This window comes from Lithobates pipiens, unplaced genomic scaffold (genome assembly GCF_037356315.1).
Source record: "Lithobates pipiens isolate NorthernLeopardFrog02 unplaced genomic scaffold, aLitPip1_a1.2 Scaffold_13, whole genome shotgun sequence".
Taxonomy (NCBI): Eukaryota; Metazoa; Chordata; class Amphibia; order Anura; family Ranidae; genus Lithobates; species Lithobates pipiens.
The window spans coordinates 484,079,972-484,098,218 of record NW_027507718.1 but is presented as its reverse complement, the minus strand read 5'-3'; the positions used below and the strand labels follow the sequence as shown (position 1 = coordinate 484,098,218).

The window sequence follows — 18,247 nt, the reverse complement described above, 5'->3', positions numbered from 1 at the left end:
TTTGGAGACGATCTGGATAAAATACATCCAAAGGATCTCTAATGGGACAAGCTCTTTTACCAGTAAAGAAGTTCAAATATTTTCTCCTTTAGACTCCTTTCACACTGGGGCGTTTTTCAGGCGCTTTAGTGTTAAAAAAAAAGCGCCTGTAAAGCGCTTGAAAGAAACCTCATCTGCAAACCTAATTTGAATGCCCTAATGCGTTCACCCTGGGGCGTTTTTCAGGTGCTTTAGTTTAAAAAAAAAAAAAAAGAGCCTGAAAGAAGCCGCAACTGCAATCCCAATGTAAAAGAGCTGGCAGGGCGTAAAAAAAAGTCCTGCAAGCAGCTTCTTTGCAGTGCTTTTGGAGCAATGAATACACCGTTCCTAAAGCGCCCCTTCCCATTGAAATCAATGGGAAGCGCCTGCAAAACGCCTGAAAAGCGCTTTTGGCAGCAGCGCTTTGTGGGCGCTTTTAACCCTTTATTTGGCTACTAGCAGGGGTTACAAGTGCCCCAATATCGCTCGAAAAACGCTGCTAGTTTAAGCGGCGCTTTACGAGCGTTTTTCGGGCGCTGACATTGTGAAAATGCTCTTAAAGCACTTGGGCTTTCACATTGGGATTGCAGATGAGGCTTCTTTCAAGCACTTTACAGGCGCCTGAAAAACGCCCCAGTGTGAAAGGGGTCTTAAGCGTGCTGCCTCTCCTGTGTCTCGGCGGTCTCAACCGTCCGGTTCAAGGGGAAGACCCCAAGGGCAGCACCAGGGTCAGAAGAGATCTTGGGGCAGAAAGCCCACAAAGCAGAATGCTAAAGCCTCCTCATGAAGGGGCACCCCCGCTCGCTCGGGTGGGGGGGAAGACTCCTGCATTTCTCAGATCTGGCAGGAACAAGTTTTCTATAGGTTACAACTAGAGTTCCGAGAGTTTCCGTCTCCTCTTTTTTTCTAAGGTCCAATGTTCCCAAGGATCCAGAGAAAAGGTGTCACTTTCTGGCTCTGGATCATCTATTATCCCAGTCGTGATATCAGAGGTTCCCTTAGTGGAACAGGGCACAGGTTTTGATTCAAACCTTTCACAGTTCCAGAACTAAAGGAAGAGGAAAGACCCATTCTAGATCTCAAAGATCTGAATCGGCAACATCCGATCATTTTGCATGGAGTCAATCCGATTGGTTTTGTCCATCCTACAAGAAGGGAAGTTTTTTGGCTTCAGTCGATATCAAAGATTCATATCTCCACATGCCAATATTTCCCGCTCACCAGAAATTTCTGAGCTTTGAAATATAAAATCATAATTTTCAGTCGTGGCCCTGCCATTCGGTTTAGCCACAGCACCACAGTGTTCTGAAAGATTCTGGCACCTCCTTTAGCCAGATTAAGGGCTCAAGGCATAACAGTCTTAGCCTATTTAGACAATCTACCTTTAATAGATCATTCAGTTTCGGGTCTAAACCAGAGTCTGGTCACAGCTGTAAACTACCTGGAATCCCTGGGTTGGATACTCAACCTAGAAAAATCCTCCTTAAAACCATCAAGGAGATTACAGTACTTGGGGCTGGTTACAGATACCGTACAGAAGAAGGTATTCTTACCCCAGACAATCGGTTTCATTGTAGGACTAATTCAACTTATCAAAACAAAGAAAAATCCTTCCATTCAGCTGTGCATGAGATTGTTAGGGGAAATGGTATCCTCCTTCGAGGCCATCCCTTACGCACAGTTTTCACTCAAGACTGCTTCAAAACACCATCCTGTTGGTCTGGAATAAAAAGATTTAGGCCTTGGATTTTTCCAATACGCTTGGCTCTGAGCTTAAATTGGTGGTTATTTAGCAAAAGGGAAAATCTTTTCTACCTGTATCCTGGAAAGTGTTAACAGATGCCAGCCTTCTAGGCTGGGGAGCAGCCCTGGAAGAATATTCTGTCCAGGGGAGATGGTCCAGGTTAGAGGGCCTTGCCCTGGAAGATTCGGGCAGTACGTCTGGCCCTAGAATCTTGGACGGTCAGACTACGGCACTGTCCTGTCAGGATTCAGTCCGACAAGGCCATGGCTTATATCAATCACTAGGGGGCACAAGAAATCGTGCAGCCCAAAAAGAGGTGAATCATGTTCTAGCTTGGGCAGAACACAACATTCCTTGCCTATCGTCAATTTTCATTCCAGGAATAGAGAATTGGTAGGCGGACTACTTGAGCCGCCAACAATTATTTCTGGGAAAATGATCTCTTCACCCCGACATCTTCCTAGTGATATGTTAGAGATGGGCTATTCCGGACATGGACCTATTCGCGTCCAGATTCAACAACAAAGTCAACAACTTTGTGTAGAGAACAAGGGAACCGCTAGCAGGCGGAACAGACGCATTAATCTTCCCATGGGATCAGTTTTTTACTTTTATTTTATTGATCAATGCGTTTCCTCCAGTTCTGCTACTTCTGCTCTTTCTCGACAGGATCAAGCGGGAACTAAGGGAGGTGATTCTGGTGGCCCCACCGGGGCCCAGAAGATCTTGATTTACCGAGATCATTCGGACTCTGCCATTATAGCCAGACCTTCTCGCACAAGGTCCGGTATTCCATCCTACCTTACGGACGAAAAATTTAACAGGTTTGACTTTTGAATCCCACTTTATAAAGGATCATGGGTGATCTCCTTCGGTAGTTTCTACCTTGATTAATGCCAGGAAGCCTGCTTCCAGAATCATTTTACTATAGAGTCTGGAAGGCATATGTTTCTTGGTGTGGATCCAGGGGTTTGGCAAGGAAGTATGTCATAGACAGGATCCCTGATTTCCTGCAAATGGGATCTGAAATGAAGCTGGCCTTGACTTCTATCAAGGGCCAGATCCCGGCCTTTATCAGTGTTTTTTTCAATGGCCTCTTGCTTCCCAATCTTGGTGCGTAGCTTATTCAGGGGGTAACACGGATTATTCCCCCTATCAAGGAACCTCTAAATCCTTGGGATTTTAATTTGATCTCATAGGCTTTGCTGAATTAGCCGTTTGAGCCTTTATGAGAAATTCCCTTGGTTCTTTTGACAAGAAAGATGATCTTTCTGGTTGCCATTTCTTCTGCTAGAAGAGTATCGGAACTAGCGGCTCTGTCTTGTAAAGAGCCATATTTGATCATGCATAAGGATGAGGTGGTTTTATGTCCTCATCCTGAATTCCTACCAAAAGTGGTAACAGGTTTTCATTTAAACCAAGATATTATTCTTGCTTCTTTCTCCCCCAGAGCCTCAATCTAGGGAAGAGAAGGCACTACATTCCCTTGATGTAGTAAGAGCGATCAGAGACTATTTAAAGGCGACCGCTCAGGTTCGCAAAACATATGTTTTGTTTGTACTGCCAGAGGGTCCAAATGGTGGACAGGCAGCGTCAAAATCTATTTTCCAAATGGATTCGTCAAGTGATTGTTTAAGCTTCGACTTAAAGAAGAAAATTCTTCCTTCTCATGTTAGAGCACACTCATCCAGGGTGATTAGTGCCTCTTGGGTGGTGCATCATCAGGCCTCTATGGCTCAGATCTTGAAGGCCGCGACTTGGTCTTCGGTTCATACATTTATCAGATTTTATCAAATCGATATTACAGGTCATGAGTATATTGCCTTTGGGTGCAGTATACTGCAGGCTGCAGTATGAGTCCTCTGGCCTCCTTTTTGCCCTACTTTTTTGTTGTCTCCCTCCCTTCAGTTGCCGTTGCTATGGGACATCCCACATAGTATGTACTATGGCTCTGTGTCCCCTGATGTAAGAAAAGAAAACAGGATTTTTATAACTGCTTACCTGTAAAATCCTTTTCTTTGATGTACATCAGGAGACACAGAGGTCCCTCCCTTCTTGATATACACTTGTATTGCTTGGCTACAAAACTGAGGACTCCCAATAGTGGGAGGGGTTATATAGGGAGTACACTTCTTGCCTTAGGTGATGGACACTGGCACGCCCTATCAGTGGCCCTATAACCACATAGTAAATACTTTGGCTCTGTGTTCCGATGTACATCAAAGAAAATGATTTTACAGGTAAGCTGTTATAAAAATCCTGTTTTTGCGCATTCCCTTTTTGAAGGTGAGCTCCTCTTTGATATGTTCCTCAAGGGATTTTGCAAAGTGGTTAAGGAGAGGAGGTTGTTCCTACCACATTATCTTTAATTATGCTTCCCTGTGGAATAAATAGCTTACTTACATATAAGATCTGGCAGAAGTCGCAGACCCTCCTCCTCTAAGCCCACAGGACCTGCTCAGGAGTCTTCTTCAACTAAAGGTTCATGTTCACCCCTGGAGTTGCAAACATGTCCACTGACATTTGCTTAAGCTTAGTAGATATCTCAGACTTTTATTCCACTTTGTCTTTAAAAGAGGTACACAAAGAGCCTCTATTGCTGTCCTTTTTTTTATTTTTATTTTTTAATCCTTTTAACTACCCTTTCCTACTTTATGCTTCACAAAAAGCAGACCTATGTGGTCTCCTGTAGACCTTCACTATGTCTACTGTAGTAGCTAGACTTCTGCCTGTTCTGCTGCAGACCAGTCACTATATGTCTCGTATGAGAGATATTCTAACTTTAATAGCAAATGCAACATGATGGGGGAGTATAACCCATCTATGTAGTCCCTTACACTACTGAAAAAAATAAATCATTCTGTGGAATATTCATATCTCATGGTGTCCTGGAGACCTTGTACTACAAGGCTCTTGAGCCTGATTCTTTGAACCATATGCCCACATGCTGATGCTCAGACTTCTCTTTGGGTGAGATGTTCGAGAAGAATGTAGTATCACACCACCTTTGGTGTTGGGACATCTGGGTCAAATTCTGACATTAACACTTCAGCGGGACATTTTTGTCTCTGGCTGATTCCATGTTCGGAAACAACTCTCATGGACAACCTTCAGTTTCCTCTCCATGATTTCTTCCAGGTTATGTTGGCAGTCTCTTTTGAGATGTACAGTACCCAATTTTCCCTACCGAAGGTCACTGGAATGCTCCTTTTATTATGTAGGAAGGTTACTACCTGGACCTTTGTTTACACATCTCCCTTGCTGACAACCCTCAGACTCTGCCCTGAGCTTTGATATGCCAAACCTCTCCATGCCAGGGTTGCCGATTACCAACTTGCCCGTTCTATGAGCAGAGAAGCCATTCTGCTCTTGCCTTCTCAAAAACCTTGCCTTTTGTACCCGTTTACTCTATTTGTCAGCTTAGCTCTGATAATGGTTACATTGTCCCTGTTCTCAGCACTCCCCTTATGGGGTTGTTTCCTGCTCCAAATGCAGTCTGGTGAGAGAGGCAGGTAAGTGCCAAGACACCTATAAACATCTTTAGTTATAGGACTGCTCTACAGAATTTCTCCCAGCATATCTAATTTACTAATATTCTATAGTTAGGGGCACCCAAACTAGAGGTTGGAATGTCCCTATTTCCTAGGTACCATGCAGGTCTTGGTTCAACCCTACATTTCCTCCTCCCTAACGCCTTTCACTTTAACACTTTAAACTTAGGTACTCTTGCCCACGTGTTCAAGGGGATTTTATTTAAACCTGTTCATGGTGCCAAAGCCCATTGGGGGTAGTCATCCTATTCTGGACTTAAAATTTCTCAACAGGTACCCTCCAAAATTTCACATGTAGTCCGCAAGGTCAGTGATTGCCTCTCTATTACAAGGGCAATACATGGCATCTGTAGACATCCAAGAAACCTATCTGCCTGTTCCCATTTACCCACCCCATCGGAGCCAGAACCTTGGTGAACCCTCTGGGAGCTGTGGCCAGGCCGTCCGGCAGGGTCACAATCTGCAGTGGAGGCTTGCCACTTTTAAACTGCAGAAACCTTTGGGCAGGTGAAAAGATCAAATGTGCTGATACGTTAGATCTGATATTGACTTATGCCAGAAAATCTCCCTGGCTGGACAGAGGCCACCAGTTACCACACTGACTCAGGGGAGTAAAAACGGGGGGGGGTCGTCAATGTCAGAAGTTTTTTCACTTTAACCACTTGCTGACCTGCCAGCGTCATTATACTGCGGCAGGTCAATGCAAGCCGTAGTAGCTGTACGTCAGCTCCTTTAAGCCGCCAGTGCTAGTTAAAAAAAAAAAATAATAATAATAAAAATGCCATAAATCTATCCCCTATTTTGTAGATGCTATAACTTTTGCACAAACCAATCAATGTATACCAATTGAGATTTTTTTATTACCCAAAGTTGCTTTTTTTTTAAATAAAAAAATTGAGGATATTTGGCAAAAAGTACAAAATATAGTTTTTTTTCCAAATTGTCGCTCTTTTTTTGTCTATAGAGCAAAAAATAAAAACCACAGTTAGTGACGCAGTGCCGTATCGTAAAAAGTGTTCTGGTCGTTGAGAAGCCAAATCTTCCGGGGCTGAAGTGGTTAATGCATAGGATGCATTAAAGTGAAAAAACACGAGGGTTTACAACCCCTTTAATCATACCGTAGTTTCATCCATCCAAAGAATGCTTTTCCAGAACTGGTCTGACTTTTTTAGATTTTTTTTTTTTGGCAAAGTCTAATCTGGCTTTTCATAGTTACATAGGTTTAAAAAAAGACACAAGTCCTTCCAGTTCACCCATAAAAAATAAATAATAATATCATACAATCCCATATACCCAATTCTATGCCCACAGTTGATCCAGAGGAAGGCAAAAAAAAAACCAGCAGAGCATGATCCAATTTGCTAAAGCAGGGGAAAAAATTCCTTCCTGATCCCCCGAGAGGCAATCGGATTTTCCCCGGATCAACTTTACCTATAAATGTTTTTACCCAGTTATATTATGTACACTTAGGAAATAATCCAGACCCTTCTTAAAGCAATCTACTGAGCTGGCCAAAACCACCTCTGCAGGGAGTCTATTCCACATTTTCACAGCTCTTACTGTGAAGAAACCTTTCCGTATTTGGAGATGAAATCTTTTTTCCTCTAGACGTAAAGAGTGCCCCCTTGTCCTCTTTGTTGACTGTAAAGTGAATAACTCAACACCAAATTCACTATATGGATCCCTTATATATTTGTACATGTTGATCATATCCCCCCTTAATCTCCTCTTATCAAGAGTGAATAAATTCAGTTCCTCTAATCTTTCCTCATAGCTGAGTTCCTCCATGCCTCTTATCAGTTTGGTTGCCCTTCTCTGCACTTTCTCCAGTTCCCCAATTATCCTTTTTAAGAACTGGTGCCCAACACTGAACTGCATATTCCAGATGAGGTCTTACTAATGATTTGAACAGGGGCAAAATGATATCTCTCTCTCTGGAGTCCATACCTCTCCTAATACAGGAAAGGACTTTGCTCACTTTGGAAACCGCAGCTTGGCATTGCATGCTATTATTGAGCTTATGATCTACCAAAATCCCCAGATCCTTCTCCATTACGGATTCCCCCAGTTGTACTCCCCCCCCAGTATGTATGATGAATGCATATTCTTAGCCCCCAAGTGCATAACATTACATTTATCAACATTAACCCCTTCCCGCCGAGTGTACGCAGATCTGCGTACTCGGCTTCCGGGGGGTATACCGGGATGATGCCCGCACCTGCAGGCATCATCCCGGTACCGTTCTTTACAGCGGGCGATTGGCTATCCAGCCATTATAACCGAAGCGGCTAAAAGCCGCTCGGCTGTTAGGCCGGAGGAGCGGGAGGAGACGTCCCCCCCCCCCCTCCCGCCGCTGTTACCGGTGCTCCCGTTCAATCGGGAGCACTGATGCACTGTCTGATGCCTCCGGGTGCTGGGGATGAACTGGAATGAAGCCGTAATCGGCTTCGTTCCAGCCTCCTAATAGTAAACATGGAAGTGACGTCATGACGTCACTTCCCGTTTACTCGGCTGCCAATGGCGCCGGTTTAAAAAAAAATATACAGTATTCAGAATCGCCGTTTTTCGGCGATCTGAATACTTTAAAGTGTAAAGGAGGGATGGGGGGTCTTTTAGACCCCCGATCCCTTGATATAGAGTACCTGTCACCACCTATTACTGTCACAAGGGATGTTTACATTCCTTGTGACAGCAATAAAAGTGATCACATTTTATTTTATTTTTTTAAAAACAATTTATTCATTTTAAAATAAATAAAATCCAAAAAAATAATTTTTTAAAGCGCCCGCCGTCCCTGCGAAGCAAAGAAAACGCATACGGAAGTTGCGACCACATATGTAAACGGTGTTCAAATCACACATGTGAGGTATCGCCGCGATCGTCATTCTAGCACTAGACCTCCTGTGTAACGCTAACCTGGTATCCGGAATTTTTTTTTAAAGCGTCGCCTATTGAGATTTTTAGGTACCGTACTTTGTCGTCATTCCACGAGTGCGTGCAATTATAAAGTATGACATGTTTGATATCTATTTACTCGAAGTAACACTATCTTTCACATTATGCAAAAAAAATTGGGCTAATTTTATTGTTTTTTTTTTTTTTTTTTTTTAAATTCATGAAAGTGTCCCTTTTCCCAAAAAGTTGCGTTTAAAACACCGCTGCGCAAATACCATGTGACATAAAATATTGCAACAATCGCCATTTTATTCTCTAGAGTCTCTGCTAAATAAATAAATAAATAAATAAATATATATATATATATATATATATATATATATATATATATATATATATATATATATATATATATATATATATATATATATATATATATATATATATAATGTTTGGGGGTTCCAAGTAATACTCCTAGCAAAAAATATGGATTTTAACTTGTAAACACCAAATGCCAAAAATAGGCTTGGTCATGAAAGGGTTAAACCTCATCTGCCACATAGTCGCCCAATTAGACAGAGCATTGAGGTCGGCTTGTAAATTGGAGTCTTCCTGTAAGGACGTTATTCCACTGCATAGCTTGTTGTCATCTGCAAAGAAGGAAATGTTACGTTTGATCCCAGACCCAATATAATTTATAAAGATGTTAAAAAGTAAGGGTCCCAGCACTGAACCTTGGGGTACACCACTGATAACCTTACACCATTCAGAGTAAGAATCATTAATCACTACTCTCTGAATTCTGTCTTTTAGACAGTTTTCTATCCATCTACAAACTGATATTTCCAAACCTGTAGACTTTACCTTACACATGAGTCGTGTGTGCGGAACTGTATCGAACGCTTTTGCAAAATCCAAGTACACCACGTCCACCGCCACCCCTCTGTCCAAGGATTTACTTATACTTTAAGTTTTTATTCTTCAGGCTTATGAATGGTTTGCTCCTTATTTTCTGGCATAAAGTCTTGTCTTGATTGTAGACTTTTACAATGATACGCGGCCCCCCCCATCCTGGAGCGTGTCCTTCACCACTGTGATCATCCACCACTGTTGTCTTCCGTGGATGTCTAGGCCTTTTTATGTTGGTGAGCTCCACCACTGCATTCTTCTTTCCTTAGGAATGTACCAAACTTTTGATTTAGCCACTCCTGCCTAATGTTGCTGCTATCTCTCTGACAATAGATTCCAAATGTAAATACCACACTTAGAATCAACTGCAGACCTTTTACTTGCTTAACCACTTCAGGACCACCCGCTGTCCTTATACGTCAGTACTTTGACGTTGAATATCGTTGTTATAGCAGCCATGACCCTGGTATTTAAAAAAAAAAAATGGTCTCATCAGCAGATTTGCTGCAAAATCATGTTTATCTGTGACGGGAGAGGTGCTACCTCGCACCGTTTACCTGAGCCATCGGCAGCAGCAAGGATGATCCGGTCCTTTCCCCTCTGAGGCATGAAGTCGAGTGGGGGAATGATGGCCCCCACTCGACACCATACCACTGGATGACTAAAGCAACATCAAACGTCACTTCTGCCCAATGGTCTTAAAGGGGAAAAAAAAGTTATTGAAATGTAAGTGTAAATGTCTTTTTGACCCCATATCTCACATTAACCACTTAACGACCGCCACATGCCATTGTACGTCATCATAATGGCATGTACAGGCACAAGCACGTACATGTACGTGCTTGCCTTCCAGCGGGTGGGGGGTCCGTTTCGCTTCAGGAACGATCCGGGATGAGGGGATGGCCGTTGGTTTCTGGCCATCGCCTCTCGATCGCTCCTGGCGAATGAGAAGCTTCCTCCCACTGTGTATTGTATACAGGAAGTGATGTCATTCTCCTCGGGGCGGTCTTATTGACCGGACTACGAGGAGAGGACACATTAAGTCTGCACCAAACACTACACTGACACTAACACACAGGCACACAAACCCCCCCCCCCCCCCCCCCGATCGCCGCCCCCCTGTCACAGTGTCACTGATTGCAGTGATCATTTATTTACTGATCACTGCATTCAGTGTCAGTTGTAAAAGTAAAAAGTGTCAGGGCAGTTAGTGTTAGGTCCAGGGTAGCCCCCTACCACCCCCCAATAAAGATTTAACCCCCTGCTTGCCCTTAGAGTTAACCCTTTCACCCCCTTTTGCCAGTGTCACTAAGCAATCATTTTTCTGATCGCTGCATTAGTGTCGCTAGGTAGCTAGTCACCGCCAGGTTTTTTTTTTTTAGTGCTAGGTACCCCCATATACTACCCAATAATGGTTTTAACCCCCTGATTGCCCCTAGTTAACCCTTTCACCAGTGATCACCGTATAAGTGTTATGGGTGACTCTGGTTAGTTAGTTTGCTTTTTATGGCATCAGGGCACCCACCATTTATTACCCAATAAAGGTTTAACCCCCTGATCACCCGGCGGGTGATATCAATTAGGTTTTAGGGTCAGGGTCTGCGTCGCCCCCAGGCAGCGCTAGGCTAGTGTCAGTACTGCTAACACCCACGCGCAAAGCATAAACCTCCCGTACTGGTATAGAATCTGAACAGATCAATATCTGATCTGATCAGATCTATACTAGCGTCCCCAGCAGTTTAGGGTTCCAAAAAAACGCATTGTTAGCGGGATCAGCCCAGATACCTGCTGGCACCTGCGTTTTGCCCCTCTGCCCAGCCCACCCAAGTGCAGTATCGATTGATCACTGTCACTTACAAAACACTAAACACATAACTGCAGCATTCGCAGAGTCAGGCCTGATCCCTGCGATCGCTAACAGTTTTTTTTGGTAGTGTTTTATATTTAAATCCGGAAGGCAGTGCTTGGTTTTCGGGGTCCAGTACGTGGCTAGGCTCCCAAAAAGTCCCCCACGTGTGGTATCCCCGTACTCAGGAGAAGCAGCAGAATTTATTTTGGGGTGTAATTTGACGTATGCCCATAGCACGTGTGAGCAATATATCATTTAGTGACAACTTTGTGCAAAAAAAAAAAAAAAAATTGTAATATTCCTGCAACTTGTGGCAAAATATAAAATATTTCATGGACTCAACATGCCTCTCAGTAAATAGCTTGGGGTGTCTACTTTCCAAAATGGGGTAATTTTGGGGGGGGGGGGGGTTGTGTTGTGTTGTGTTATTTTGGCATTTTATGGCCTTCGAAACTGATAGGTAGTGAGGAGTGAAATCAGAAATTTGCACCCTTAGAAACCCTGAAGGCAGTGATTGGTTTTCGGGGTGCCGTATGCAGCTAGACTCCCCAAAAGTCCCACATATGTGGTATCCCTGTACTCAGGAGAAGCAGCAGAATATATTTTGGGGTGCAATTCCACATATAACTATGGCATGTGTGAGCAATATGTCATTTAGTGACAACTTTTTGGAATTTTTTTTTGTGTCATTATTCAATCACTTGGGACAAAAAAAAAAAAAATTCAATGGGCTCAACATGCCCCTCAGCAATTTCCTTGGGGTGTCTACTTTCCAAAATGGGGTCATTTCGGGGGGGGGGGGGGGGTTTGTACTGCCCTGCCATTTTAGCACCTCAAGAAATTAGATAGGCAGTCATAAATTAAAAGCTGTGTAAATTCCAGAAAATCTACTCTAGTTTGTAGACACTATAACTTTTGCGTAAACCAATAAATATACGCTTATTGACTTTTTTGTTTTGTTTTTTTTAACTAAAGACATGCGGCTGAATAAATTTTGCCCTAAATGTATGACTAAAATTGAGTTTATTCGATTTTTCTTATAACAAAAAGTAGAAAATATCTTTTTTTTTTCTCAAAATTTTCGGTCTTTTTCCATTTATATTGCAAAAAATAAAAATCGCAGAGGCAATCAAATACCATCACAAGAAAGCTCTAGTTGTGGGAAGAAAAGGATGCAAATTTCGTTTGGGTACAACATTGCATGACCGCGCAATTATTAGTTAAAGCAGTGCAGTGCGAAAGAGACCTCTGGTCCTTAGACTGAAAATTGGTCTGGGGCTGAAGTGGTTAAGGAACACTGTCAAGCAATTGCCAGACCATTGTTCCTAATTTTTACAGTCAGGCTACTGACTGGAATGGTACCAGCTGCTTAAAGAAAAGCCAATGTAGCACCAATATTTAAAAAAATGGCCAAGATATAGCCCTGGGAAGTACAGACCAGAAAGTCAAACATCAATAGTTTGCAAGCTCTTAGAGGGGATGATAAGGGACTATACACAAGAGTTTAGTAATAAAAAACTGTATTAACAGATATCAGCATGGATTCTTGAAGAATCGTTCCTGCCCAATCTATTAACCTTGAGGAGGTGAGCTGCCATCTATCCAAAGGAAGGCCTGTAGATGTGGTTTATTTGAATTTTGCAAAGGCAATTGATAGTTACACAAACATTTAGTGTACAAACTAAGGCCTGACAGCATGAACCAACAGGTCAGTACATGGATTGAAAACTGGCTACAGGAGTGAGTCCAGATGCTGGTGATAAATGGGAAGTACTCTGAATAGTCTGGTATGGAAAGTGGGTCTCCCCCCCCGGGTTCTGTCCTGGGACCAATCTTATTTAATTTATTCATAAACAATCTGGAGGATGAGCTCAACCTCAGCATTTGCAGACGATACTAAGTTAAGAAGGGCAATAACTTCTACGCAGGATGTGGAAACCTTCCAAGAAGATATAAACAAATGAATGGGGTGGGCAACTACATGGCAAATGAGGTTTAATGTTGAAACATGTAAAATAATGCATTTGGGTGCCAAAATATAAACGCAATCTACTCGCTAGGGTGAGAACCTCTGGGGGAATCTAGGATGGAAAAAAGGACCTGGGGGGTCTTGGCATTGCTGAGCCTGTCATCTACTAACAGAATACTGGCATGCATTAAAAAGGGAATTAACTCCTGAGAAAATAAAATAATTCTCTCACTCTACAAGACTCTGGTCTGGCCACACCTGGACTATGCGGTCCAGCTCTGGGCACCAGTCCTCAGGAGGGCTGCACTGAAACTGGAGAGGGTCCTGAGAAGGGCAACAAAGCTAATAAAAGGGACTGGAGGATCTCAGCTATGGGGAAAGACTGCAAGCACTGAACTTATTCTCTCTGGAGACGAGACAATGAGGAAAAAAACTTTCACGCAAGGGAATTAAAAAAAAAAAAAAAAAAAAAAAAAAGAAGACACCCGGCCATTCACTAAAATCAGAAGAGAAGCAGTTTAACCTTAAACTGCATGGGATGGTAAGGATGTGGAATTCTCGTCTACAAGCAGTGGAGCATCGATCATTTCAAAAAATGATTGGATAAGCACCTAAAACTACCACAACATTCAGAGATATAAAAGTATACATGTAATATTAACATAAAAGCACACACACAGGTTGGACTTGTGTCTTATTTCAACCTCAACTATGCACGTCACTCTGACTACACATATACAGTGTGTTAGTTTACCGTCACACATTTTTGGCCTAAAAGCAAAAAGCGATTTTGGTCTCATCTGACCAGAGCACCTTCTTCCACATGGTTGCTGTGTCCTCCACAAGACTTCTTATAGATTTCTTTCAAACAATGGCTTTCTTCTTGCCACTCTCCCATAAAGGCCAGATTTGTGGAGTGCACAACTAATAGTTTTCCTGTGGACAGATTCTCCCACCTGAGCTGTGGATCTCTGAGAGTTACCATGGGCCTCTTGGCTGCTTCTCTGATTAATGCTCTGCTTGCCTGGCCTGTCCTGTCAGTTTAGGTGGACAGCCATGTCTTGGTAGGTTTGCAGTTGTACAATACTCATTCCATTTTTGGATGATGGATTAATTAGTGCTTCATGAGATGTTCAAAGCTTGGGATTTTTTTTTTTTTTTTTATAATATACCTAACCCTGCTTTAAACTTCTCCCCAACTTTATCCCTGACCTGTGCTGTTTGTTTACTAAGGTTCTTTAACAAACCTAACAACTTGACAGAACAGCTGTATTTATACAGTGATAAAGTTACACACGAGTGGATTCTATTCATCACTTAGGGGAACCAACTACCTTCAGAAGTCACCTATTTTAATTAGGGGTATCAGAGTAAAGGGGTCTGAGGGGTCTGAATAGAAATACACGCCACACTTCAGCTATTTGTAAACAAAAAAAAAATTGAAAACCATTTATTAATTTTCCTTCCACTTCACAACAGTTGTGCCACTTTGTGTTGGTCTATCACATAAAATTCCAATAAAATACATTTGCGTTTTTGGTTTTAACATGACAAAATGTGGAATATTTCAAGGCACTGTAGCCTGTATAATGACAAATGGTCCACTCCCCCTGCAGAGTAGACATAAAATTTGCCTTCCCTTGTTCCTTCCTCCCCATCTGCAATAGTTTTCACACAAAGTTGGACAACTCTGGAAAGAAGTATGGTAAAAGAACAAAATTGTTACCCAATATGGTGTATGGTGCTGGGCCGCGTTTGGCATGAAGAGGACCTGAATTCTACTGGGAATTGACAATTATTATTCCAGGTCATAATCGTGTGCAATGTCCTTTTGGTCTGTTGACAGCACTTATCAGATGCTTATCAGATGATGGTTTCCTGTAAACTGTATATGCCATCATAACCTTTGATACTGTACTTCACGACACTGCAAATAAAATTGCCAATTATAGAAGCACCAGCTAAGCAGGCACCAACAATTTGCCCTTTTTGAAACCCAGTAAGCTCTGACATGACTGCAGATTACTAGTGTCGCCTACAGTAAATGAGAAAAGTGAGACTGCACAACTGTTAACTAGGTGTCTCGTCACACAGAAAAAGAATGCAGGGGGGGGGGGGGGCCTGTTTAAAGCCCCTCCTTTCTCTCATGGGATTGGTGGCAGTTGGCTTTTCAAGGCTGCCATTGATTTTAGTGTGTGTGTGTGTGTGTGTGTGTGTGTGTTAAAAAAATAAAAAAAGGTCAGCAGAATGGGAATGTTCTGGAGAGCCATCTGGCATAAGGAGGGGGGGTCTTTGCCAGTCACAGGGATATTTGAAGAGCTCGCGAATTATGTCTGTGAAAACCAATACACAAGGCCACGGCCGTTCCTAATCCAGTTTGGTGCGTCTAGTGTTTTGTATGGCCAGAGTTTATGCCGCCTGCCGCCCCATGTCACATCACTTTAAAAAACGCAAAACATGTCACCACTTCCACACCTGCAAATCATGTAGTGTTTCAATATATTTGTCCAACCCCTGTATATAGAAATGAAACACAAACACACTGCATAAGAAAGACAAGGTGAGAGTGATTGTTTTATTTTGATGTCCCAACTGATATATAATGAATAATTGAAAAGGGTAAATTACATTTTGGTTGGATCAGTAAAACCTGAAAACTTAAAACCACTGGGCAGAGGAGAGAAGGTTGCTGGAAGGTGCAGACATGGTGCAGGATGCCCAAGGAATTCTGTCATCTGGTGAGAGAATGGGTTAACAGAATACAACAAACCTGTCATTGTGATCATATAGAGAAAGCCAAACAATCACAACTTGGACCTTCCATGTATGATTAGTGAAACCACCACTTTGTGTGTTTACAGTGCACGTCACAATAGGGATAAATCATTAAATCTCTGGTGAGGAGGATGCAATTTGTTTCCTAGGAATTAGTGTGTCATGCCAGGATATAACAAGGGAAAATCTGAATCTTCTTCTTGGTTACAGCACTTGTAAAGAGGACCTGTCCTCAAATACACAGCAACTAGGAGAAGATAGACCAGAACATATATAGGCTGAACTCCAAGCATGTTCTGCAATAAATCTGCCATTTGTCTCACAAAATATGCACAAACAAAAATAAAATGCAGCAGTTGCCTAGTTTACAGCTTGCTATGTTTTTATCTCTCAAACCCAATGGCTGTGTTGTTGGACACAGTGGTATGGCTATGTCTGCCCCCAGTGCTAAGGAGGGGTAAACGCAACACCTTGCGCTAGGTACATTATATGCAATACACACAACATTCACTTGAAGCTGGTCACGCAATACTCAGGCTGACATAACCAATGAATGCTTTTGGCACTCTTCTAGAATGGGTACATTGCCCATACTATAATAAGTGCCAGACTTGCAAAGATTCAAAGCCCAGGCTGATGCAGATGAGGCAGACATAGAAGCAAATGTTGTTGGTACCTAGTTCACCAGGCATTCCAACATCCGAGAGATTTTAGGACACACAGGTCATAATTAATTAAATTGGGATCAGTGACAAGCAGAAGGCAACTCAAAGGGTCAGCCTTGGGAAGACAAGGTTTCGATATCTCTTGTACTCTCTAGCAGTGAAACATGTGCACTTAGATCTCCAGAACTGCACACCAACAGCAGGTGTAAAGGGATCACGCTCTGCCTGATACATTTTTATATCGGTTATTAAGAATGTAGGATATTGGAGTGGGATTCTCGCTGCTGCACCAACAGTCAGGTTTTTTTTTAAGGCAGGAGCAATAACCAAAAACGTAATAAAACCCCTAATATTCAAAAGAAAGACATGCCGCTAACCGATTATTTAAATCAGAACTTAAATCGCTGGAATTTATTGGGCCGACACTTTAAATATTGCTCCTCACTGATCACTGTATGCAAATTGGCCAATCCCACTTCAGCATCCAGCAATCTAGAAATGAAAGTTCTCTCTGTGTGACAAAAGGGTATTTGGATTCAACACTGCAACAATTCGGACTCAATTTAAACTTCCCATCATTGTACTTGTGTTGTGCCCAAGCCAACTGCGCTGGCGTAGGCAGATAGGATATTGATGACCTGCTTGGTTTCCAGGGTCAGACGGGCCTCCTTCAGCCAGTCTTGGGCCACCCTTCTAGACTCTCCTTTCAGCTGATTGATAAATTTAGCAGCCAGCTCTAAATCGCCGTGCTCGATGCAGTAAGAAGCATAAGAGAGCAGTTTGAAGGTGTCCAGATCTTCAGATGTCAACTCACTTGGGGGTTTTAGCTGCTTCGGTTCAAATACGAGAAGAGATTGCAGATAGGAGAGGAAGTATTGGTACAGACTGTTTTTGGTTTCGTCAATAAGGGCCACCCGGCGGGCTAGATTACGGACGGTATAGAAGCGTGCTCGGAGGGCTTCCTCGCTATAAACACCACGGTGAAGGGACTCATGGGGGAGTGCAGAGGTCAGGGCTTCTGTGAATTCATTACTGGAGCAGCTGGCTTTGATCCCCTGTACTGCACTGTCCAGGGGCTCTGTGGGGCTTTCGCCAGAGGCTGTTCTCAGGGTAAACTTTAAAGCTTCGATGGATAACCAGAGGTGATGGGCCTTCCTGGCCTCCTCTTCAGCTACGGCATGCCCTGGAGAAGACGATGAATATCAGGTTATGGACAAGAAAGACTCAGCAAAACCACCTTTAAAAAAAAACGTTTGTATTGTTCATTTGTTTAATACCCCCATATACAACACCCCCCCCATATATACTTGCCCTTCATTCACATTCCTGCCAGAACCCAGGAGGATTTACCAAAGTACTACTGAGTAGGACAATTATGGGCCAATTAGAGGTCTATGAACTACTAATATGCGAGAGTGTACCATCTATTCATCTATTCCTGTGCAAGCTTCAGAGTGGCAGCAGGAAAAGCAAAAGCAAGGTAGGCATATGTTGCAAGGGAAAACATAAAAAAAAAAAAAAATGCTCCAGTCACCCCCTCACGCTGCAAATCTTGCTATACATGCGCTGTACAGGATATTGAGGGACTACCCACAGTGCGAAAATTCAGGTAAAAGAAGCACGCTAGAGGCTGCTGGACCAAAAGGACAGGGTATGTAATGCACCTTATCCCTTTACCCTAGACCAGTGGTTCTCAACCCTGTCTTCAAGTACCCCCAACAGGCCATGTTTTGGGAATTTCTAAATTAGCTGTCCAAAATACCAAGCCATTGACTGATTTAAAGCACCTGTGCAAGATAACGAAAAAACCTGCAAACATGGCCTGTCGGGGGTACTTGGGGACAGGGTTGAGAACCACTGCCCTAGACAAAA

General features: G+C 42.8%; 1 protein-coding gene across 4 annotated transcripts in view; it reads right to left on the bottom strand.

Annotated features, from left to right (window-relative positions):
* Window positions 1–15,496: 15,496 nt before the first annotated feature.
* IMMT (inner membrane mitochondrial protein) overlaps window positions 15,497–18,247 on the bottom strand; it is a 51,199-nt gene continuing 48,448 nt past the window's right edge. For all 4 annotated transcript variants that reach the window (XM_077477976.1, XM_077477979.1, XM_077477975.1 and 1 more), the window contains one exon: window positions 15,497–17,558. In XM_077477976.1, coding sequence (XP_077334102.1) covers window positions 16,951–17,558 — 608 coding nt within the window. In that variant the 3' untranslated portion in view covers window positions 15,497–16,950. The remainder of the gene's footprint in view (window positions 17,559–18,247) is intronic.